At 37.2% G+C, this 26,718-nt stretch overlaps 1 protein-coding gene and 1 long non-coding RNA gene across 2 annotated transcripts in view; one reads left to right on the top strand and one right to left on the bottom strand.

Annotated features, from left to right (window-relative positions):
- On the bottom strand, window positions 1-25,330 carry LOC136834959 (carbohydrate sulfotransferase 10-like). Its single transcript, XM_067097856.1, has 6 exons — window positions 24,783-25,330; window positions 6,576-6,749; window positions 5,677-5,870; window positions 3,317-3,463; window positions 2,913-3,095; window positions 1-2,770 (listed from the first exon to the last, which is right to left on the bottom strand). Exons 1-6 carry the CDS (start codon window positions 25,119-25,121, stop codon window positions 2,617-2,619), a joined length of 1,191 nt encoding a protein of 396 aa, XP_066953957.1. The 5' UTR covers window positions 25,122-25,330; the 3' UTR covers window positions 1-2,616.
- Window positions 12,686-26,718, top strand: part of LOC136834960 (uncharacterized) — a 32,181-nt gene continuing 18,148 nt past the window's right edge. Inside the window, exon 1 of the long non-coding RNA XR_010851940.1 lies at window positions 12,686-12,772. This is a non-coding gene — a long non-coding RNA (uncharacterized lncRNA). The remainder of the gene's footprint in view (window positions 12,773-26,718) is intronic.

Raw genomic sequence — 26,718 nt, forward strand, 5'->3', positions numbered from 1 at the left:
TTAAGAAGGAGGAAATAAAACATTCCCAGTTTAAGAGAAGGGAAATAAAACATCCCCGGTTTAAGAGGAGGGAAATAAAACATCCCCGATTTAAGAGGAGAGAAGTAAAACATACCCGGTTTAAGAAGAGGGAAATAAAACATTCCCAGTTTAAGAGAAGGGAAATAAAACATCCCCGGTTTAAGAGGAGGGAAATGAAACATCCTCAGCTCAAGAGGAGGGAAAAGAAACATCCCCAGTTAAAGCGTCAGGAAATAAAACGTACCCAGTTTAAGAGGAGGGAAAGAAAACATCCCCATTTTAAGAGGAGGGGAATAATACATACTCGGTTTAAGAGGAGGGAAATAAAAGATCCCCGGTTTAAGAGGAGGGAAATAAAACATACTCGGTTTAAGAGGAGGGAAATAAAACATCCCCGGCTCAAGAGGAGGGAAATGAAACATACCAGCTTAAGAGGAGGGAAATAAAACATCCCCAGTTTAAGAGGAGAAATAAAACATACCCGGTTTAAGAGGAGGGAAATAGAACATACCCAGTATAAGAGGAGAGAAATAAAACATACCCGGTTTAAGGGAAGAGAAATAAAACATACCCGGTTTAAGAGGATGGAAATAAAACATACCCGCTTTAAGAGGAGGGAAATAAAACATACCCAGTTTAGGAGGAGGGAAATAAAACATACCCGGTTTAAGAGGAGGGAAATAGAACATACCCAGTATAAGAGGAGAGAAATAAAACATACCCTGGTTTAAGGAAGAAAATAAAACATACCCGGTTTAAGAGGATGGAAATAAAACATACCCGTTTTAAGAGGAGGGAAATAAAACATACCCAGTTTAGGAGGAGGGAAATAAAACATACCCAGTTTAAGAGGAGGGAAATAAAACATACCCGGTTTAAGAGGGAAATAAAACATACCCAGTTTAAGAGGAAGGAAATAAAACATACCCGGTTTAAGAGGAGGGAAATAAAACATCACTGGTTTAAGCAGAGGGAAATAAAGCATTCCCGGTTTAAGAGGAGGGAAATAAAACATACCTGTTTTAAGAGGAGGGAAATAAAACATACCCGGTTTAAGAGGAGGGAAATAAAACATCCCCGGTTTAAAAGGAGGCAAATTAAACATCCCAGGTTTAAGAAGAGGAAACATCCCCGCTTTACGAGGAGGAAAATAGAACATCCCAAGTTTCAGAGGAGGAAAATAAAACATCTCCGGTTAAAGAGTCAGGAAATGAAACATCTCCAGTTTAAGAGGAGGCAAATAAAACATCCTCACTTTAATAGGAAGAAATCTAAAAATTTCCCAGTTTAAGAGTCGGGAATAAAACATCCGCAGTTTAAGAGGAGGAAAATAAAACATCCTCGGTTTAAGAGGAGGGAAATAAAACTACCCCCTTTTAAGAGTGAAGAAATAAATCATCCCTATTTTAAAAGTGTAAAGGCTCGCAGTTTTAGAAGGAAGAAAAGAAAGACTTACCAGCAATACGAAGAACATATTACTTTTAGTAGCAAATACATTACAAATATTAAATCCATAGGATTTTTACGCAGGAAAAAAAGGCAAGAAGTTCAAAAAAAGTAATTTACAATCGAAAGTAAACCGATCCTCATTTTGAAAGGGAAGTAAATATACCAATCCTCACTTTTGGCAAGGGAAGTAAATATACCAATCCTCACTTTTGGCAAGGGAAGTAAATATATCAATCCTCACTTTTGGCAAGGGATAAGCAGAAGATTAGGTTTAAATCCATGGGATTCATAATGAAAGTCTCAAAGAAAGAGAGACAAATTTTAGAGGGAAATAAACAGATCCTCAATCCTGATGAGAAGTAAAAAGAGGATTTGATTTGCAAATTTACACAGAACATCTCTATGAGAGACACAAGCAATAATTTACTCACTGGTTAATTAAACAGATCTTCAATTTCTGGTTGGATATAGACATCTCTCAAATTCTGGTTGGAAATTTGGCGAGGAAATTAACACATATTAATTTTTTAGGGGGGAATAAACAGACGATTAGCTTTCTGGGCAGTAAAAAGCCTCACTTCTGGAGAGAAATGAACAAAATTTTCATCCTATATTGCAAAAGTATATTTTCTTGTTGGGGAAAAATTGCTATTCTGATGAACGATAAACTAATAATTTCTTAAATCTTGATCTCACTCGTATTTCACTAATATGCTAATTACCGGTGAATGCAATACTGATGTTAATTACAGTGCTTATTTCCATTTGCACTTACTGATATGTTTTACATTCTCCATTTTTGATTGGCATCTTGAATGACCAACTGCAAATGGCTTTAGGTCGGCGAGGGACTTCAAATTCCCTTCTGGTTAGGTAGGGAAGATGAGGTAAGGTTGAATAAATGCATTTAGGTTATTTAGGTTAGGTTCTTACGTTATGCCCAGGCTTGCAAAAAGGAAGGGGCAGGAAGCAGGGTGAAGCCAGATCCTTGTAGGATGTAAAGGAACTGCCTCCTAAAGGAAGGAAGGACATAAAAGTCAGAATAAACGTTGGTCAGAAGAGAATTCTAAAGCCTGGCAACAAAAGGAAGGGAAAAGCCATTGAACCGCCCGGTCTGAGAGTGACAGAGCTCCATGTTCGAGTTGATTACTTAGTCCCCATGGCGATAAACTTATCCGGCGAGTACCCGAACAGCTGGAAGTCATGTCTGTACAGGTTCGATACTTGTTGGATGAGCTTTTTGGGGATCTTGCTGAAGTAACTGAAGGTGGCTTCGTCTGTTCCTTTGAAAGAGTCAAGACTGCAAAGAAGAAAAAGAGAAATAAGGAAGTGATTATCAACATAGGTCTAGCAGATCATGGCATACCAATTGTTCAGTAGCAAGATCAACAATATAGATAAGGCAGCACAAAATAAAGGTAAATATATAAAAGAATAATTACTTAGACGAATGCGTGTGAGCATTGACAGCCAAATCCCTAAGGCCGGCTTTCCTTATGATGTACTCCTGGTCTGCCGTGAGCGTCTCCATGTGAGCAATGGCGTCGTACATGATTTGACACGGGCCACAAGTCCACCAAACTGGTTGCCAGTGAGGATTGACCTTTGATGTGCCTTCAGAACTCCTGAAGAGAAGCATAGAGGGGTCAGATGAATCTGTTTGTACTAGAGGTTCTCGTTTTTCTGAATTAGGTGCCCAGGAACAGGAGGTTAGGTCTAGCAATGGGGTTGGTTTTCAACAAGTTTAGGATCTTAAGTCTAGGAATAGAACGTCTATTGTCGTTTAGTTAAAACTTCCGATTTGTCTGCAAAGAAATGCAAACTAATTCTCTCTCTCTCTTCTTACCAGAACTTCTTCATGTTGTCTCTGATGTGTAGGAGAAACTGATGAAAAGTTGGGTGGGTAGCATCTTCGTCTATGTCGGGATCCGGATACTTGGTTTTGATTGCGTGGCTTAATCTCTGGAACTGGTCGCCCCGGAGCATTTTGTCCCTGGAATGGGAGAATAGCTCTTTTATATTCAAAGGAAATATATATATATATATATATATATATATATATATATATATATATATATATATATATATATATATAATATTTTTCGTCATTTAAAATAAAATGATCAAATTTCGTCTCTGGAATGAGTGCATGTTTCTAATAATTCCTTAATGTTAAGGAGGAATATTGAAATATTTTTCATTTAAGATCGAATAAATAAAAAAGAATATTTCCTTTGATCTTTACATAAATCGCAAGAGAGTGGTCCATACCTTTTACCAATTTCGATTGTAAAATAAAGATTGTAATGCGTATTTTTGTAAAAGAAGAAATAAGATATTCACCATAGTTTTCTCCATCTCCAAAGACAATGAATGAAGGATGATTGTGATTGTGATCATCCTTTTCATAGAAATATTTAAAAATTCTCTAATATATAAAAATATTTAGACTGTAGCCTGCTCCTGAAATACAAAGATGTTTACTCGTATTTATACTTTTAACTTCAGTTGCGATCTAGTCTAAAACAGAAAGCAAATAATTATAAACAAAGTAACGAGAGAATTCAACTGATCTGTTCTAGAAACAGATGGAAGATGTTGTTACTGTAGTAAATGAGCGAATCTTTTTTCTATATTTGTGAAGTTACAGATAATTTTAAGGTCGATTATAAAAGACATATTTCGATTACTTTTCTGAAACAAGTTTACAGTCTTTTTTCAGTTTTATGTAAAAGAAAACCATCGTTCCGGCTTTGTCTGTCCGCCCTCGGATCTTAGAAACTACTGAGGTTAGAGGGCTGCAAATTGGTATGTTGATCATCCACCCTCCAATCATCAAACATACCAAATTGCAGCTCTCTAGTCTCAGTAGTTCTTATTTTATTTGAGGTCAAATTTAGCCATAAATTGTGCTTCTAGCAACGATATAGGACAGGCCACTACCGGACCGTGGTTAAAGTTTCATGGGCCGTGGCTCATACAGCATTATACTGAGACCACCGAAAGAAAACTATTTTCAGTGGCCTTGATTATACGGTGTAGCGGTTGTACATAAGACTCGATTGCGCCGAAGAAACTTCGGCGCATTTTTTACTTGTTTTTATTCGTAGCTGACGATAAATATTCGCCGTCGATACCACTGATTAGCGGAGCTTCACGCTCAGCACTCTCCACTGGTTAAAATGATATCGGTTGTGAATAATTACCGTTAGGTTAAAAAAGAGAGAGACTACAGTTGCGTATTTCTGTTACCAGTTACGGAATGCGGTAGCAGTCCTTGAAACCTAAACATTTCAGCAAAGCCGTCATGATTCATTTCTCGTCTTCCTCGGGGAATCCACAACAGATAGCGAAAGCGTCTCCTCAGCATACAATAAACTTGCCATCTACAACTGAGCTATATTGAGAGAGAGACATTATACTCGAAGATACCACTTCCGGGATCCCCTTTACATAACAGTTGTAGTAGGAGTGATATGCCTCTTTAACGGCTCCTCGTGGCAGTGTCACGAATACCCAGTTGTGCCAATGAACTGCTCTCCCTTCTTTTCTGCTACAAAAAGTGGCTGGCGAAATCCCAAAGGTTGAATACGCAGTGAGAGTTTTATTCTTTATTAGTTCTGCTTTGTCATCTAGATCAAACCTTTTTCTTTCTTGTTTCTCAATTGGTTTACATTTCTTAATGATTAGATATATCGATTTGAATAATAAAAGTTTTATATGGACGTTACACAAATCTAATGCATTTCGCTAACAATGTCATATCTAAAGACTTGCTGAACATACACTCACAAAACACACACACACACAAACATATTATATATGTGTGTGTGGTGCGTCTGAACAAATCAAATTCGAACGAATTACACAGTTGTGATGTTATTTTTGGTGTCTCTCAAACCCTCGTTTATGTGAAGTTAGGAAGCCCACAGTCACAACTTTTAATTTCACATTAGAAAGCAGACGGGAAGGGAAGGCCTAGAAAAAATTACAGGAAAAGAAAGAAAAAAAACCCACTAGGCCTATCCCCAAACGACAGGCCCGTGCCTCTTGGACAAAGTAAAATCACAGTATCAACAGAAAGCAGACAGGGAGAGAGCTCCAGAGCTCAGCACTAGAAGGAAAAATAAAGTCACAGAATAAAACAAAGGCTAGGTATGGTGGTGGGTGTTACTTAACCATAACAAACCAGTCTTTTTGGTTTACCTGTAAGCCGAAAGGAGGCGTTCCAGAGGATGCCTGACGATCAGCATTCTCATGGACGTCTCCAGGAGTCTCTGTCTTTCTTCTGGGCTTTTAGGTGGGGGGTATAGCTTCTTGACTTGCTTATGGAAGCTGTTGCTTGCGGATTTCATTCCAGCCAGAAGGAGAAGGTTGCTCATCCACGTCGTTGAAGCTGCCTGCAGGGGAGAGAGCAACAATTTCTTGAATGGTCTACAGAGACTAGAACCAATTTGTTGATCAGAATGGTCTACTGTCGCAACAGGGTTATCTATACAAGCTAATCAATATCTTGCTATCCAGTGGGACACATAGTCACGTCAGTTTAAGGAAGTTACTTGAATGGCTTATAGGAACTAGAACCAGTTTCATTAGCAAGTGTTAATCGTTGATCAGAATGATCTACAGTCACAACAGGGGTATTTATACGATCAAATCAATAGCTTGTTGCTCAATGGGAGTGGGACATATAGTCACATCAAGTTTCTTTCCATGAGCACATCACCTGGGATAGTGATCTCAGTTATCTGAGAAGACTGCCTGATGTTCTCGAACTTGAGAGTTTTCGGCAAAGCTCATATTAACACATAGGGGACATTTTAGTTGCCAACTTGGTTTTTATTGAAGAATGAACAAACCCATCTAGTTTACTTTAGAGATAAGCTTGCTAGAAAGAATAAAAATTAAGTAAAGTCACCATTAACGCAGTAACAAAAACTCCCAGTATAATCCTAGGGACAATAAAGGATATCAATGCTGATATTAAAGGACGCCACTGAAGAAAATTTGTACTAAACCAGCAACTTCGAGCTAAGTTTACCGTAGAAAGTAGGTCTAGTTTGACGTTTTCGTCAAATTAGTATCAAAACTCATTGGCCACTTACTTTGTAAACTGGACACCAGATCAGTTTATGCTTAGGGACCCAGCGTAAATTAGCATGTATTGCCGAAATGTTGCGGAGAAACACAGAATCATCCCGCAGTTCCTCGCACGATGTTGCTAACTCCGCTGCTCTGTCGGCAAAGATCTTGGCTTGAGCGGCCATCTTCTCTTCCGTCTGCACATTGAAGGGATGGGGGGGAGAAAATGGGTTGATGTTAAAGAAAAATTTACATAATTAATAAATAAAATGAAGACTGGTGTTTAAATGAGGGCTGCAAACAGATGATAACTTTAGGCTAAGGAGACGAAGCCGATAAAAAGTATGTCTGTCTAGAGAACTGTTTGTAAATAAATGTTCGATGTGTATTTTATTGTACTTAAGGCTTGAAGAAACAATAAGTGCAACAATATCTTGATTAAGGCTTAATTTATTCATTCCAATAACGTTTAATCTAGGAAAGGACCCACAACAAAGATAAAAGGCTCTTAATAAATATTATTTTTCTTACACTGTCAATAGCATCGGTCTAGGACTGTTAATGTCAACTAACGAATGGGCTTCTCCCAATCCTCTCATTTTACTGAAACAATTTTCTGTAGTCTCACATCAGGTTAAAATTAGGTAAACGTCACAAAATCATCACACAACGTAACGGTCTTCAAACCGGTCTCGACACAAACCATGGACATTTACCTCTTCTCGGTTGTATGCCTGAAGAATATCATTAATATGTAACACTGACTGCGGGTTGATGGTGTCATGGATATTTCTCGGGGAGGGCAGCATTTGAGTAATACAGAATTGAGAGCCTCAAAGCAATTTATATTTATAAATATATTTATATTTATATTTATAATTTATGCTCGGGAGCTGACAGCATCCGAGCAATATTTAGGTATTATAAAGATGGCATCAGAGACAATTTGAGTAGCTGGTAGTGTCAAATTACGACGATAGGCATAATATTGTTAGGTTAGAACTAATTTAAGGTTTATACCACATAAGATCCCCCAATGCAAGGTCTAAAGAGTGCTTGGATCCGGATCCTGGCCACCCTTCTCCATTTAACCTAGGCCGATAGCTCACTTGTCCCGACAAAGAAGAAGAAGAAGAAAATGGGAGTTTTCAAAGATAAAGTGAAATCCTCGATGCGCAACCATATTTGCATCAAAGTTACGCAGTTCTTTGGTACTAAACCAGCTCCTTCACAACATGTTACTGCAATTTCTTGGTGGCCTGTTAAAATATCTTGTGAGCTAATAAACAAGATGGCATACAGACACGGGTGAGTACAAAACCTCCGTTGAATTGCGCATAACTGCGTTGGGTGGAAGTATCTGCAATTAACTTACCACCACTAGGATGTGGTTTAAGGAGGCAGTCATATTGCTGTGATAATTCATTGTTGCCAACTGTTACATAACTTTATATATATATTTATATATATATATATATATATATATATATATATATATATATATATATATATATATATATATATATATATATATCATTAATAAGTAGACGCAGTTAAAAGTAAGCGCTCAGAATAACATTAGAACAAAATCAGGTTTCTGAATAATGTAAAGAGCCTTCTTCAGCACCCACGGTTGCTAATTCTTTTAACAGATTCAGATGAAACCAGCGCACAATGCAAATTACAAGGAATGAAATAGTACAGTAACAAAACTCAGAGTATAGTTATTAGTAATGACATTTTTTTTTTAATTACGTGCAACTCGCTGGAAAGTTTAGGTGTTCTTCTCGACTAAAAATTCACTTTTGAGAAGCTTATCCGCCTTATCTCTCCTTCAATGACTAAAAAAGAAAAAGAAAGAAAAAAAAAAAAAGAGCTGGTTTAATAAGTACGTCTTTCACGATTTCTGGAGACGCGACCAACTTGAGGACGGGTTTTTATTCTGTTATTGGGCCCGAGTGTTTTCCTGCGCAGATGACTTGCATCTTAAATCGCTGGATGAAAACATAAGTTCTTTTAATTTTCCTATTTCAGACCTTAGATCAAACTGGCATGCTGTTCGATTACCCGGCTGTTTTCTCTCATACTGAATCTGAAGTTAATTCGAAGTCTTGCCTTTGCTTTGTGAGGTTCAGTGCTCACATTTTTCTAGGAGTGAACTTCATAATAACCGGGTTGAATCGTTGTAACTTCTGAGATTCAAACTAGGTTTGAAATGTACTTCTATTAGTCTCATTTCATAATTTAATAGCTTAATCTTATTGGTTTGTTTTTATATTTCTCTTATATGGCTTGCATAATAATAATAATAATAATAATAATAATAATAATAATAATAATAATAACAAAACAACGGAAAGCCGGCAGTTGTCCTACAAGCATAACGTTGTCCAAATAAAAAACTTATTTCCCAAATAGGTTGTATCATGCTATAATATCTGAATGCATTTTTATGGAGGCTAGATAATCAACTCCACGATCAGGTTAAATCATTAAGCGTCCATTAAGGTAACTAAGGTCTAATTTTAGGTTATTGACCTCAACTTAGGTGAAAAAGAAACAAGTAACTAAACTTGATCTACGGTACCATAGTTGACCTACTCTTCCATAGAGCTATACATTAGATCTAGCCACAACCGCAACGCGTGAACGCAAAGTAGCCAAGCCAGCAATGGTGGCAGCGGAAGACGTTCTTGATCGTCTGTTTGCACGGAATGAATAGCTTATGTAACGCGTTCCCAACCGACGACAATATCATTTAGAAATATGGTACTTTCTGTTGTTAGCAAAACTATTTTAGGAACTAACTACTGCGTTAGTGACTGCTGTAAAACAAAGGCTTATAAAACGTGTATGATTTTTTGTTTTTGTTTTTCGAAAAAAATGTATGGAAATTAGACAGCGTACTGTACGCTCAGTGTTCTAACTAATGACATTATTTACTAGAAGGTAGCATAAAGAATATTACTTGGTTGAATAACCATGTGATATCACCTCAGGCGAGAAAGAGTTTTTAATTCATGCCCCAAGTACTACTGTTTTGAATTCTGTGTATTAAGATATACTTTAATCTTATACAGAGGATGACTGACAAACATTTACGTGATTCCCTCGATTACATTATTTTCGTAAACTCGAAAGGCGTCTTGTTTCATCAACACACTCGCTCCAAGGTAGAAAACTCGACACTATTCGCAAATGATGGTTCAGCTTCAGTAACCCTAACGGTAGCGAGCGAAAAATTCCACCTATGGGCAGGTTGGGGTCGGTTAGTTCGTCTTGCCGGCCTTTTGGCGAAAAAGGATGTCACACGGCGACCTTTTCTTATGTATTTATTTATTTATTTATTTTTTATTTATATTTTGTATTTAGTGACGCCGCGCGCCAGATGGTGCTTATGATGTCACACGGATTTAATTACTTCTTTGGTAAATGGGAAGGATTAGTAAATAATGTCATTAGTTAGAACATTAAACGTGCAGCACGCTGCTTAATTTCCATATATTTTTTCTGAAAAAAAAAAACAAAAACGGTATACACGTTTTATAAGGCTTTGTTTTACAGTAGTCACTGACAGATTAATTAGTTCCTAAAATAATTTTCCTAACAACAGATAGTACCATAGTTCTAAATGATACTGTCGTCGGTTGGGAACGCGTTGCATAATCTATTCATTAAGTGCAAACAGATGACCAACAGCGTCTGCCTCTGCCACCATTACTGGCTATATTTGTGTTCAAGCGTCGTGGCTAGACCAAGTTCTATGGAAGAGTAGGTCAGCTATGGTGCCATAGATCAAGTTTAGCTATTTGTTTCTTTTTTCACATAAATTGAGAACAATAACCTAAAATTAGACTTTAATTACCTTAATGGAAGTTGAATGATTTATCCTGATCGTGGAAATGATATCTAGCCTCCATAAAAAAAAAAATCCAGTCCATATTAGAGTACAGTTTTCACACGGAATTATTCGGCTTTCCGGCACTTCCCTTAAGGAAGGTGGCGTCACAAGAGCCAGCCTTTCCGTTTCTAAATATGGTGATAAGAGGAATGAATGTTTCTAGATGGTTTTCATTATACAAAAACAAAAGATGAAAGCGGTTAGATTTTATTTTTTAAGAGGAAGGACCACACGAGGCATCAGAATAAAATGGGCCTAGTGTCCAGTAATCAACTGATCGATTTAACAGTAAATTATTTGGAGTGACAACAACAAAGGTCATCAACACCGAATATTATGTTAGTAAATAAACTTTATTTTTTTTGCTTGAAACAGTCACAACACAAGCACACTCACTATATTCAATTAACGCTTAATAAAAACTATAAAATGGTAGCAAATATAAGATTGTTAAGTTATAAAACAAATTAAAATAATAAAAGCCCCTTAGACAGTACGGCGTTGCATAAGTTTGCCATCATAAATCACATTTTGTTAAGGCATCCAAAAATAGCACTAAGATCAAAGCTTACTCGTACTTCCCCTCCGACATTCAGAGAGGACGTATATTCTCAGGCCGACTAAACTGGGACGCCCTACCAATCAGACGACATAAAGGCAGTTTCCCATCTCCTAGATATATTAGGGTGGACCCATGGGAGAGTTGACTTGGTAATTTCCAACATTTTCTGGTTATAGTCAGCCAGACCTTCCCATGAAATTTGCCAGGCTTCTTATATGCATCCGGTGTGCTGGGAAAGTCTCTATAAAAAGAAAGGAAATCAGAGTTTCTATAGCAATTGATGCAATGCTCTTTGCTGTGCTGTTTGCATATAATACCTAGGCTATGTAGGGGTGCCACTTAGCAAAATTGATTTCCATATATCGATTATTAACTAATAGTTATATCCCTTCTTGATAAAGTGCAAGAATATCTTCATACTTTGAAGCAATGGTTCAACTGCTGTTGATGAATTTCTGTATCTTATCAGCCGGGATTAAACTTCGATTTAGATGAGGGAGAATGAATATATGTCAATTGTTGCTCTATTGTTTCCTTCGAAACCCCACCACCCTGATGGAAAACGGCCTGTTAATTAAAACAAAGATTGCTATCATTATTAAAAAGCAACAGCAATATCGGTGGAAACAGACAAAGATAAATATAAACATTATAAATCCAGTGCATAACTACAATCTTGTTTGTTGCACTGGTGTATGGAAATGAACTTGAGTGGATAATCATGGCAATACGTAAGGTAAATATTAGATTTCAGTTAAGGGCCTAGCAACCAAGTTACATTAAATATTTATAGGCCTAACCTCATGCATCCACAGGTTGCTTGACAGTAATGGTACAGGTCAATAGCCTATAACCCTTGGCGAGGTTAGGTTAGGAAATTCTGAATTATCACGTTACTGTTTTGCATTTACTATTGTCATAATCATATGTGAATAAGGAAGTATGGTTTTACCCTACCATTTTTTACAAGTATTAATTAACGGATAACCCAGGTATGTCACCAATGTACATTTTTTGAAAGGAATTTGGCAGTATTTTAGAGAGCTGTCTTAACAGGAGTGAATCGCAGGCCTACCAACGCAAGGTTAGGAAAATAAGACTGAGAACGTTATCTCTTTTTATTGGAACTATAAATACCGTGGTAGGATTTAGGTAATTTCAAGTCTATAGAGACTGCAGAATCTTAAGTACTGTGCTTAGTCTCAAAGGCATCAACACTGTGTAACATTATCATTATATATCCAGTTACAGACGGTAGTAAGGTTTCTCAGTGGCAAGACAGTTTAATTCTTATATTAAGGTGTACCGCCTTTCCGGTTATTTCTTTTTTTAACTAACAGTGTTGGAAATTAAAAATAACTTACTTTATGTCGTAACTTTCCTAGTTTTTACTGTAACGAATATGACTTGGGTCGTGTTTTGTTCATAATTTTAACGTTCTTGCCTAAGTCGTCATTAAGTTTAACTAAAACATTACAGGTTACGCGAATTATGTAATGATTTTCACGTTAAAAGGGTTATATCCTCGTTGTATATAGGTTTCAGAAGTAAAAGTAAATATTACATTTTCACAGACATTAGTAGAAATGGTCATAACAAAATAAGAAACAATACTCATTATGTTACCGTCATTTAGCATTTGTTTCTCTTCTCGAAACTCAGTTCGAATCCGACACAGTTTATTGGGAGATGTGTCTGAAGTTGCTCTTGATAGTTTCTGCTTGTGTTCTCCATATTTTCCATATTTCGTTACAACGGTGAGTTTGCATATACTAGTCTTAGTCCTTGTGAAGTTAGCGGTAATACTCGAGTTAATTATGGGTAGACCTATTAACATAACTTGTTTTGCCTTTCAATCTAGCCTGCAGAAAGGGGGACAACAATTCGTATACCCCGCAGGCGGGTAGTGCCGTAAGTGGACCTCATGCGGTGCACTGCAGGCATTACTTAGGTTCTCTGCAGCGTCCCTTCGTCCTCTAGCTGCAATCCCTTTCATCCCTTTTACTGTACCTCCGTTCATATGCTTTCTTCCAGCTTTCCATCCTCTCCTAACAACTGTTTCATAGTGCAACTGCGAGGTTTTCCTCCTGTTACACCCTTGAAACCTTTTTACTGTCAACTTCAGTTTCAGCGCTGAATGACCTCCTAAGGTCCCAGCGCTTGACCTTTGGCTAAAATTCTATGTCCCATTCCATTCCATTCCAACATTTCGTATTGAACCACTACCCTATATGTTCCCCAACCCCGTTCTGTTAATTTACACTGTTGGCAAAAACGGAGGCACGCTGATTATTTCCTGAAGTTTGATTTACCCCATCGTTACGTCATATATCATCAACTTGAAATCGTAAGTTGTCGATCAAAGGTAACAAGGCCAAATATAATTACAATATTTTAAGTTTTTAATTTCCACCCATTAACAATGCTTTCTCTGCTTACCCAGTAACCTTTTCACCCTTCGGGATTCCAACTCCTCTGTGAGAGACTCCAAAGAAGCTCATGCACGCTTTCCTGCCCACGCTTATTTTTGTAACTTTTACATAGCTTTTATCATTATTTTAACGCTAATTATCGAGACTTTATGCATGTTTTAGTCTTAAGTTTATCATACATTGTAATTCCATGATGCCGAAGCCTGCAAGGAAAGTGCTTGTCTTTATAGGCCTAATGTTTGGTAGGCTTGTGAAAAAATCCAAAAAATACTACCCATATATACTTTATTAATTTAGGTATATATATATGTTCCACCGATAAATACTGGTAAGCTTCTTTATATTTTGTTGTTAGAATGCCGTTATTGAAGAATTATATAGTGTTTTCGTCCATCTCGGTTCCGATTTAATTAAACATCAAACCGCATGAATTTTGCAATTACCTTTATTTTCCACTACAGTTTTTCCAGGCCTGATTGACCCAAAAATGTAATTTTCTTGTTACTGTTTATGGTTACATGGGGAACTTTTCATGATTAGCCCAAGTTTTACCATTAGGTCTTAGTCATCCATTGTTGTTATGGGCCCTGGTCGTTTCAGCCGCAAGTCATTTAGGCCGTAACATCCAAACTAGCACACGGCCGAAATGGGTGTATATAATACTTTGATACCCGAGGGGCCCAAGGAGCTTCCGCCATGTCTTATGGCCGAAACTTCATATGGCCTAAAGTTGTGACAGCCCAACAGGTTCACAGCCGAAAATAATACGGCCTAATCGTCCTGAACTGATTGTTTAGCGTTGTCTTTGATCTATGAAGTGTATCGAAATGATATCGTTACCGAAGTTTTTACAGCATTCGAACAAGGTCAGTGTCCAGAGACCAACTTCCTTACACTCCGTAACATTGTGCTTTATGCCATCAATTTCTTGAATAATTTCATTAATAAAATGTTACACTTATAAGACAACTGCCAAATTTCCTTACCTTGACTAAAAATTTTTAGTCTACATTTGCTATAGGCCTTTGTTTAATAGCAAAGTCATTAATAGAATAATTCGTTCCTAAAATAATGTACCTATAATACTGCTCGCAACAGATAGTACCATATTTCAATTGCCGTGATTCAAATTATTTTATCGTCACTTGGGATAGAATTGCATAATTATTCATTTCATAGAAATAGGTGCCGAGCGCAGGCGTCTTCCTCTGCCATCATTACTGAGATACTTTGCGTTAATCATGCGTTATGCTTAGGTGACCTACTGTAGGTCTAGTTTTATGGAAGAGTAAAAGTTAAGTATATCTTAGTTTAACCAGACCACTGAGCTGATTAACAGCTCTCCTAGGGCTGGCCCGAAGGATTAGACTTATTTTACGTGGCTAAGAACCAATTGGTTACAGGCCACACTGAAACATTACAGGTAACGCGGATTATTATGCTATAATTTTCAAATTGAAATTATTGTATCATCGTTGTATTAAAGGTTTCATAAGTAATTGTAAATATTACATTTTCACAGACATTACAAGCGTAATGCGTGGAGCAAAACAAGAAACAGTACTCATCATTGTATACCACTTAGTAATTGTTTCTCATTCCGAATCCAAAACAATTTATAGTTAGTGACGCGAACCAGGTTAACCCCAATAGTTTCTGCCTTAGTTCCCCATATTTTTCATATTTCGTTATCACGGTGAGTGAAGCTGAATGTGTGAAGTTAGTGGTAATACTTTGGTCAGTTATGCGGTAGGCCTAAAAACAACCTATTTTGCTCGTCAAATACACTAGAAAAACTAGACCAAGGCCTTCTAAAAACAAAACATCTCACAGCTACTCTCGCCATAAAAAATCTTGTATTTTTTTTATGAGAGCATTATCAGCTCATTATCAGTCCAGGGCTACGCCCCCCACACCTGTCACATACCAATATCACTACCCTGTACGCCTTCTAACCCTCTTGCGCAGTTAATTCCATTTTTCTCAATAGACGCTTATATCTTGAAGTAAAATTTATCTCATCGTTACGCCATATGACATGTCATGATATCAACAGCTTGAATCGTAAGCTGTCGATCAGAGAGAACATAGTGTAACTATAATGTTAAAATTTTTCATATATTTCACACCCGTTAAGAATTTCTCTGCGTACCCAGTAACCTTTTCATCCCTCGGGATTCCAAACCCTCTGTTAAACTCCAAAGCAGCTCATAGGTACTTTCTGTCTCACGCTATTTTTTTAAGTTTTACTTAACCTATATCATTATTTGAAAGCTGCATTTTTCGTAAATCCAACTAATACTACTCACTCCTGAGTATAATTGAGGTATATATTCTGCTGATGTTAAATATATGTTTCTTAATATTTTGGGTAAGTGAAAACTCTCTTATTGAAGGTTATAATGCCTTTATTGAACTGTGGTGTTTTCGTCTTTTATTTTCCAGTACAGTTTTTCCACGCTTCGTTGACTATCAAAAATGTAATTTTCTCGTTTCTGTTTTTCCCCACCTGGGATGGTTTTCATGATTAGTCCCTGTTTTCACCATTAGGTCTGCTTTACGAAATCATCATCCCTTGTTCTGTTTGATTAAACATTGTCTTTGACACACGAAGTGTATCGAAATAATAACGTTAGTGAAGTTTGTACAGCTTACGAGCAAGGTCAATGCCCAGGTACCAGCCATTATACTTTCTTTTCCTTTTCGACACGCGTGTTTCCTTGCACTCCGTTATTCTTCTCAAGTGATGTTTCCTTATACTTTGCTGTTTTTCACGTACTCGCTGGCATGCTTTTCCTGGTTATAGACATAACACCTCTACTGTATCTTTGAGGAACCATCAACTGGGTATGGATGTAGGCCTCCAATCCGCCATGACACCGAACTTTAATTTTGTATCAGAACTGATAATCCTTGTCGCTTATTTTGTTATCTAAGACCTGGAAATTTTTCTTAGGTCAGAACTCCCTGTATGCGCCCATATAATCTCGCGGAAATCACTTACATAACATCGTGTGGCTGCATTCCTCCCTTCTCCGGGACGCTAGTTACCTAATTTGCGTGGTTGGTAAAAAGTAGTCCGTAGTGTATCAAATGAGTTGACGCCAACGGTTTGTTCATAAATATTTTTGTACTATTCTAAGTCCTAAGTGTTATGCCTAACCGCTAAAAAGCTTTAATTACAGTAAAGCCTGGAAGTGAATACACCATTCCTTTAGCTTCTAGCCTTTCTAAAGAAGTTCGTGTGAAAAGGATATGCCTTCCATACGGCTTGCCTTCGTAACACCGATGAAGAGTTCATTGGCCCCTACCCGTGTATGGGAGGAGAGAGTTGGTTCACAGTGGGAAAAGATTTTAAGCGGGTGCAAACACATTCGTCAGCTATTCAAATAATTCATGTCTACAGCCGTGTTCTCAAGATAGGCTATACACGTTTTTCATTGTGCATGTTTAGAAACAATGTGGCAGAATTTTTTTTTTCTATAACACAAAAAGAGCCGTTTCACCCGAGGAGTGGCGAGAGAGAGAGAGAGAGAGAGAGAGAGAGAGAGAGAAGAGAGAGAGCGCCAAACGCTGTCACGATCATCCTTTAACTGATGAGGAGTGACAACTGATCTTTTTCTACATGGGAAGGTGACCAGCAAAAGCTTCCTACTCAGTATAGACGATACAAACAAAGTCTGGCAGAATGTTTTTAATGGAAAAAAAATTAATTTCCTTTCAGATTTATCAGTAAATTTACTTTAATTACCCACTTATATACTAGCTTCAAATTAGACTTTATCTTTAATTTGTGGGTCCAAACGACGAGCTAGTTTTGGGGCAATTGAATAGGTGAATAGCAGCCGGGTTACCGTTAACTCGTACAGTTGATCGGAACAGTTGAAAGATACCAGTTTCCGTGGGTGAGTGATTCATTATCATCATCATGCGCGTTTATTTTTGTAGGCCTATCTTTCATCCATCCAACGGACCCCATTTATTAGTTGAAGTTCATAGTTTTCTAAAGTTATTCTTCCATGTCATAAATGTTGCGATTAGTTAAGTTTTAAGTTTCTTGAGTATTTTATTTCTGGGGACAATTTATTGTGTACGCTGACCCTCGTAGTAATTTTTTGTTCAGTTTCTGCATCTTCTGCATCTTTGGTCCACTTAACTTACTTTATATTTTCCCGTGCTCTTACGCGTATTTATGCGTTTTTACATTTTTATTATTTTACTCTTTCTTGGATTTTTTTCTTTACTCTTTTTCGGAATTTACGCCAAAACATTTCATGTTCAGTTGTTGCTGAACAGGTAGCTATTGAGCTGATTAAACCCTGCGGCATTCTGGGTAAATAACTTGGCTGACCATTTTCGTGTTAGTCTTGAATTACATTTTTATGTACAAGCAATTTTAGCGTATCCAATTTCGGATATTTCATTATGGATACATTTCGTAGGAGATAATGGCCTAGTTTCATTTATTTCATAATTGATTTGTCGTATTTATTTTTTTAAATTAGAACTCCCAAGTTTCTCACTTTTGACTGAACTTCGCATAATTAATTTTTACTGTTTTAATATCGAGCCTTCCAGTTTCTCTTCGACCCTATAAATATACATTGTTAATCAATGCAGTCTTTTTTATTGTCAGCAAACTTTTTATGCCTTTATCTTCTCTATTTTGGCCATGGTATCTGTAGCGTTGTCCATAATTGTGTAAAATAGGGTAGCATCTGATGAAAATTTACGCCCCTTTTTTTATGATTCATGATAATTTGGTAGGTTCTACAGTAAATCATATGGGTCCTAGTGCGCTGCCTCTCGGCATTCCTCTTGTCTTGTGCTGTAGGCCTAGATGACAAGTTTTGGTCTTTCGAGCACGAAATTCCACTACGGTCAGGGTTGTTTACGCGATATTATATCCTTTCTGCTCCACCAGAGTGACGCCACAATCTTAGTACAATAGTATAATTTTGCCGTGAAACTTTTACAACTTTTTGTTCAGATCGTTTGAAACTTTGTGGTAAAATCGTTTTGCGATGTGGATATTCGTAGCGTATCGGACTACATCTTATAACTGCTGTAATTTCACACACGATACCATATGAATGTTCGCCAACCATCACTACCCAGGCGCTGTAATGTGCCATGCACCACGTCGATGTCAGCTGTCAGACGAAAGGACTAAACAGTGATTTATTTTATAAACTAGGACCACATTTAAACAGACTACGACGTATTTACGTAACTGCGATTGTTCTGGAGTGTCTACACCTCAAGACTTCCCCGTGACTTGTTGCCGCGATCCGACATCTGCGTGAATCTCCGTGAAACAGTGAAGGTGGCATTGTGGTCTAAGACCTACAAAATTATGCATATACGTAGTGCAAGACAAGAGGTGATGGACGCAGTGTGTTTAGAAGGTTTAACGCTTTACTGTGAACCTGCATTGTATGTGTGGAAATTTTCAGTAGTTAAAGAATGAACATAGCAGCGCCCATCGTATTGTTTTTCACTGAAGCCACCACCTGGCAAGACAATGTTTAATATGCATACATACATACATGTGTGTGTATATATATATATGTGTGTGTTATGCTTAATAATAGTGTTTACTTCAATGAATTGTGCTCATGAGAATAGTCTCACCACATGGGCTACTACCTCACGAACCAACACACACCATGAATGCGGATGGCAGACGATTAGAATTTGAACCGCGTAATGGAGTCGACTATTATTCTGCATATTCATGCAACAGGAAATCGTAATGGGTCACTTATTCTTTCAGTCTCTTGGGATGCATGAACTGTAGAGCAGGTGTGCATAACAAATGTGGGAAGAAACGACAAGCGATGATACTCTTATGCAAGAGAATTCACGTCTGGTAATAACATTCAGGTCTTGTAATATAGACTGTTACTTTGGTGTTACTGTTATTGTTTTTTTTTCTAGGGTTCCACCCCACCGAAATCTTTCTACGAGACCCGCAAACTGTATTCATATACATAATAATGCAGACACAATCTGAGATCTATTTTCTTTTATTATACTATGTACTCCATAATAGTTGTCGTATCCACACCGTCAAAGCACTCTAAAAAAAGGAATCTATTTTTTTCTTGAACGACTTGATATTTTCAGTTCTTACGATACCAAGTGGAAGCTTTTTAGTCTTGGAACGGCAAATTTATATAATATATAAAAGTGTCTAAAGCCTACATTCGAGTTGCATCTTATAGCTCAAATAACTTGAAGTTGCTGGATAATTACTCCATTGCCGAAAGTCTCGACTTAATTTCGTTACTAGGGCAGCGGTGAGTGAGTCTAATCTCTATTGGCTCATACTTCTGCGCTTAGCGGCATTATACACAGTTAAGCCAGTATCCCAAGCGTGGGACATATAATTCCAAAAAATTTCTTTTGTTGCGAAAGCTTACTGTCATGATTGTGAATTCTGAGAGAACCTCCTCTTTGCATTCTCCAAAATTATGCTGACTGCTTGCACCAGGAAGACCTATAAACCTCAGCAAATTGCTCGTGGAACCCGCAATCCAAGTACCACTGCTTATCGTCGTCGTCATTAAGTGCGGCTCTGGCGGTGCTTAGCTTTTGTCAAGTACAGTATGTCAGTGGTTCAAACGATTTCCTTCCTCGCAAGAGAAACCGAGCGATTTGATCGAGGCCCATCCCATTGTACCTTTGCTAACTTTAGCAGAGACTTGGGTATGTAATAGTTAGTCGACTGTGGTGGTGGGTCTTAAGGTGAATAAGGTAATACACGTACATTATATATATATATATATATATATATATATATATATATATATATATATATATATATATATATATATATATATTTATGTATACACACACACAGCATTCAGTTTACAGCAAGTCTCTTAAAGGACTGCAAATCTGAGCCCAGTGCACAGGTATTACTAATACGAGCATCAATACTTATGGAATAAGTTTCTAAATGTCTCAGGTTCTTTTTGAGCAACAAAGCAAAAATCTCGAAGCCGAAGTTTCCAGCCAAAGGGTGGAGGCTGGCGAATGGCCGACGACTGGTTTGCTTTAAGCATTACGAGCGAAGGTAATGGCATGTTCTGATTAGGGCACCGAAGTCCAGGATTTTGCAGAAACCTGTAACGCTTGATTCTTGTGTCTGATTATTGGGATTTTTTTTTTTTTTTTTTTTTCCTCCAAGATTCTTCAAGTTACTGTTTGTGGAAGCCTGCTTGGGGAGTTCGGATAGCTTGTTCTGTGTGAATTCGAAGACCTTGTGATGTATGAATTCAGCTATCTTGTTATATATGAGTGTTCACACACTAATAAATATCTCCATATTAAGACCTGGGCTGCAATAAGTATTTTTATGTAATTATTATAAAGTAACAATAACTACCGTGGTTTTTTTTTCATGACTGCAAGGCTGCCCATGGTTAGTGAAGCACACTCAAATTTTTATGGATATAAGACTTCCCCAAAAAGAAACCACATATGTGTATATATGTAGGCTATATGTGTATGTGTTTGTGTGTGCGCGCGCATGTGTGCGTGCGTTGAGTACATTTTGGTGAAACATCCAGTTTTGAAGACATTTTTTCGTAATTTTTTTTTTTCACTTGCCGAGTTTTTGCCCAAGTTTGACTTCTCATGATGTAAAGACTAGTCTGTCTTCGAATTACTCGACGATGAATTGCATTTTTCAGTGCCCATGGTAATTCTCCAGAAGCTCTTTCCCGAGGGAGAAAGCCGGCATGGCAAGCCTCTGTAATTCTGACAAGTCTAGAGAGAGAGAGAGAGAGGTTATTCTTTTTTTTTTTTTTTTTTTCAGAAAATTTTCCATGAGGAATATTGCTATAATTTTGACATGAAAGAGAGAGAGAGAGAGAGAGGTTATTCTTTTTTTATTTTGTTCCGAGAAAATTTTCCATGAATATTACTGTAATTTTGACAGAGAGAGAGAGAGAGAGAGTTTATCCTTTTTTATTTTGTTCTGAGAAAATTTTCCATGAGGAATATTACTGTAATTTTGACAGAGAGAGAGAGAGAGAGAGAGAGAGAGAGAGAGAGAGAGAGAGAGAGAGAGAGAGAGATATTCTTTTCTCTTTTTGTTAAAAGAAAATTATCCATGAGTACCATTACTGAGAAAGAGATTTTGAAATATTCACGTAAAATCTTGAGAGAAAATTCTTTTTTCTTGTTAGGCGAAAATTACCCATGAGGAATATTGCTGAGAAAGTGATTTTGAAATATTCATATAAAATCTTGAGAGAGAGAGAGAATTTTTTTCTTGCTAAGAGAAAACTATCCATGAGTACCATTACTGAGAAAGAGATTTTAAAATATTCATATAAAATCTTGAGAGAGGGAGAGAGAGGATTTTTTTTTTTGCTAAGAGAAAACTATCCATGAGGAACATTACTGAGAAAGAGATATTCATACAAAATCATACAGTGTGGATTAGAGAAACCCGGATATACAGGTTTGATCAGATACTTGGGTAAAATAGGAGACACATAATGATGCAAAAAAGCTTTTGATATCCATTAACAAGAAACCCTTCAGCAATCTCGGTGGAAGTCAAAATGAGGTTTTCGTTTATTGAGGTAAAGGCATTATCCCTATACACTTCGGATGGTCGATTGACCTACCGCGACCCAGATCAAGTAACGTTTCATTATTTATATATATATATATATATATATATATATATATATATATATATATATATATATATATATATATATATATATAAAAAAATAAAAAGGCCCATAAACACTGTACGAACGTTTCATCCATATATTTCGAGCACTTCCTTCTGTGCCCCTGTTCACTGTTGCATTACAGTAAAATACATGCATATACATATAATATATATATATATATATATATATATATATATATATATATATATATATATATATATATATGTATGTATTGTATCAAAGTATACAGCAGCTTTAAAAAGGCCTTATATAATCATAAGAAAATATACCTCACGCAATTGTGGATTTTTATTTCCAAGAAATATTAATCTTGTAATTAAAGAGAAACGCCCGCGCACACATTTTATATATACTGTATGTACGTATATTATACTGTGTGTAAATGAGGCAAAGAGAGCTAGATCCAATTTTTTAACGAGACATTATTACGAACGGAATAAATATAAAAAGTTCCGTTGTAAATCGGCTGGATGTTTTCCCCTCACTTGACTCCTTTGTTTGGTATCTCGTTTTTTTTTTTATTTCTGTTCTTATCATCGCTTCCGTTCCAATGGTCTCCTTTGTACTTTCGAGAACCATTTTTTAAAATGTTTTGGGTGTGTAGAGTTTTCTAGCAATCGGGAGAAACTGGAGGATGTACAAGGAACTTTTTCTAATATTTTTATTTATTTATTTTTTGCTGGAAGAACATCCTTTTCAAGTCATGTAACCGCCGCGCCTAGAAGCCAGTGTGGCTAACAGAAAACGGGGTGGCCGTATCTTACCCAGACCCGAAGTCAGTAATGACACGACCCCGTAGAGGGATACCGTCAGTGCACCTCATGCGGTGCACTGTAGGCATTACTTAAGGTTCTTTGCGGCGTGCCTTCGGCCCCTAGCTGCAACCGCTTTCGTTCCTTTTACTGTACCTCCTTTCATATACTCCTTCTTCCATCTTACTTTCCACCCTCTCCTAACAATTGATTCATAGTACAAATGCGAGGTTTTTCATCCTGTTATACACCTTTCAAACCTTTTATACCTTTCAAACCTTTTATTGTCAATTTCCGTTTCAGCGCTGAATGACCTAATAGGTCCCAGTTCTTGGCTGTTTGGCCATCCATGGTGCCACGTAGTAGATCCCATATAATCAGTGCTTCTTATCCCTGTGTAGCACCTTAGCAACTGTAATTTTTGTCTTGCGTCTGAACTCAATTGCTACTTATTCCGAAGGGGGCTAGTGCCGTCATGGCACCTCACGTGGTGTACTGTAGACATTACTTAAGGGTCTCTGCAGCGTCCCTTCGGCCCCTAGCTGCAACCTCTTTCATTTATTTTACTGTACCTCCGTTCATATTCTCTTTCTTCCATCTGTCTTTCCATCCTCACGAACAACTGTTTCATAGTGCAGCTGTGAGGTTTTCCTCCTGTAACACCTATCAAACCTTCTTACAGCCAGTTTCCGTTTCAGCGGTGAATGACCTCATAGGTCCCAGCGCTTGGCATTTGGACTAAATCCTATATTCTGTCTTTGGACTAAATCCTATATTCTGTCTGTCTATCTACCAGTTGGTACGTAGTGCAATCAACTCCCAGTTTCCTGAGCTTGTCCATTTTTTAATGTTGTTGCTTTATTTGTTGTTGATCGCAATATAGTAAATTAATTTCGAGTACGTTTTCAATTCTATTCATTATTCTTATGTTCAATTTTACACCCTTTTTCCTTTGCGTGTTATGTTCAGTTTTACATCGTTTGCCTTGCAGTCTGTCACGCAAATGGTGCATTCTGTTTAGATGATAATAATAATAATAATAATAATAATAATAATAATAATAATAATAATAATAATAATAATGTTATAAACTTCATTAAATAGTATGGCCGTCTGGATGAAGTTTGTAAGACAGGGTCATCATCCGAAATAATAATAATAATAATAATAATAATAATAATAATTTTTACTGATGTAAGCTTACGTACTGACGTACCATATATCTTGAGGTTTTCCAACAGTTTGTATACTGTTTATTATGAATCCTCTCAAATGCTCCTAGAAACGATCTGGTCGACCTTTTGTCTGAGTGAATTGTCAATAAAGTAACACTATATTTTAAATTATTATTCATATTTTTAATAATTTGCTCTTTAATAATCATTTTCTGTAATGATTATTCGAGAATATCTTCCTTAACATCATGCAATGCAGTTTGTACTTATTTTATGTACTATAATCTGCTTAGAAATTCTTTTCGTTGCTTCTGCCCCACCCCCAAATTTATGCATGAGGCCACTGATATTTGGCCAACTTGGAGTTTATAAAGTCCTATTCTCTTTCATTGTTTCCATCAGGTCTGGACTAGTTACGGGCACTTTGAATTGCCTGAGCTAACGGCCCAAACATACAAAAAAAAAAAAAAAAAAAAATAGGGGTCCGTCTAGATACTGAGTATTTCTTTTAGTGATTCAGTGATGTATCTGGCTGTGTGTACAGTGAAGTATGTGGCTGTATTGTATGCAAAGTAAAGATTATATACAAATACCTTCAAAATGACATCATGGTTCATTAAAATTTACAACCGGTCGAGCTTAATTACCTTTGCTGTATTACTGATACATGACAACCACTTTTACTCACCCAGACGTCATCCATGACAACGACCTTATCTTCGAGGAAATGTTTCTTCCGACTAGTCTGTTTGGAAGTTTGATTCTTCTTCCCGCGCATCTTGAAGGTGTACGTCCTTATCCCGGACGCCGTGACGTTTACTGTCCTGTTTTCCGTGGCGCCAATTAGACCGACGCCGTCCGGGGAGCTTTTCCCGGAAGAACTGTTGTTACTTTCGTAACCGGAGTCCTTCTCGGGTTTCTGATCTCTGCTGAACATCACGTAATTGTATATAACGATCGCGAACGCCAAGAGGATAGCTTTGCGAACGGTCAAGCTCTCTCTTTTGCAACTGGCCAAGCTCATCATGGTTGGCCATTTAATATTGTAATGTGTTTCTTATCAGAACAGAACAATTAAATTGAAAGTCTCTAAATTAAAAAAAAAACTCCACAATCGACTTCAATCTTAAGCATCACATGCGGAGATTATTATTAGTCCTATATTCGTCGTCACCAGGTGCTTGGTTCCAACAACCTGCGGTCTACCCCAGCACTTCAATATACACCCGTCCACGACGGCAGGCAGCGGGACTCTGCAGTCTGAACTGGAAGGGACGCTGTAAACCCGATGGGCCCCGCAACATCGTAGCACAGGCCATAGGGGAGAAGCCCGTTAATCACAGATTCGCTTTTTTTTTTCAGTGAGAGCCGTTGTTCTACGCCCCGAGACCCCGTGAAGTCCTTGTTCTTTACGCAAGCAAGTGAATGGTTCCTGGGATAAGGGAGCTATTCTTAAAGGAATTCGGCAGTAGCTTAGATTGCTGTTGATTTTCCTAAGAAACTTATGATTAGTTCGTGGTTCATGAAATGCTCTTATACGAAAAAATCCCAGCTGATAATATGCTCATATGTAAAAACCGGGATGTATATATATATATATATATATATATATATATATATATATATATATATATATATATATACAGTATATATATATATATGTAATATATATATATATATATATATATATATATATATATATATAAATCAGCAGAATCTAAAAATATCAAACATCACCAAGGAAGTATTAATCCTTGAAACTCATGACCATCAACTTCTGTAATATTGGTAAGAAGGAAGGCAGTTGGTTGGAATTAAGTTGGCTCTAGCGTAAAGTATGTTAAAGCGTTGAAACGGAACCCGCTATAGTGGGTCCTGGATGCAAGATGCCAGGTGTGGGATGCTCTTGCTATGCGTCTTTTCAGGGTTGGTTAACTTAGTCCTGCTTTATAGGTCGCTGTGCGGGACCTGGAACAAACAGGTCCTGCTGGTCTCGGTAGTAAAATCTAGATCCCTCCTAAAAGTTTATTTAATACGTAGAGGGTTCCTACGGTTTTTCATTTATGTGTGGATGTGTAATTACGCGGCATATATTGATAGTGCATACTGGGCTGTGGTGTAGCCTGCAAGCTTCTTAGCGTCGGGAGATTTTGGACTCGGCAGCATCCAACACTTACGTAAGACTTGCACCGGAAAAAAAAAATTGTTCCTCAACCCCGTAGGAAGTTGTTAACCTGCTTGTTTTAGAATTTATACTAGTTCATTTTACCGACTTTCTTTTTGGAGAAACGTAGCACTTTAACAAACCGCCTGTACACCATCCTACTCAACATCTTCCATTGAATACACGCATTCATATATCTATCTATCTACATGTCTATATGTATATATATACAATTATATATAATATATATATATATATATATATATATATATATATATATATATATATATATATATATACGGTCTTATTGGCTGATTAATAATGGCTCGGGTGATAGTAACCATAAATTTCTTTCTCCTTATGTTGCGTAACTCATTTCTCCGTACCATGCACTTACTGTTACAGCCTAGATCACCCATTAGCAACTGGAAAGGATTTTAATTTCAAAGACACCAATGAA

The sequence above is a fragment of the Macrobrachium rosenbergii genome, chromosome 54 (genome assembly GCF_040412425.1).
Source record: "Macrobrachium rosenbergii isolate ZJJX-2024 chromosome 54, ASM4041242v1, whole genome shotgun sequence".
Classification (NCBI taxonomy): domain Eukaryota; kingdom Metazoa; phylum Arthropoda; class Malacostraca; order Decapoda; family Palaemonidae; genus Macrobrachium; species Macrobrachium rosenbergii.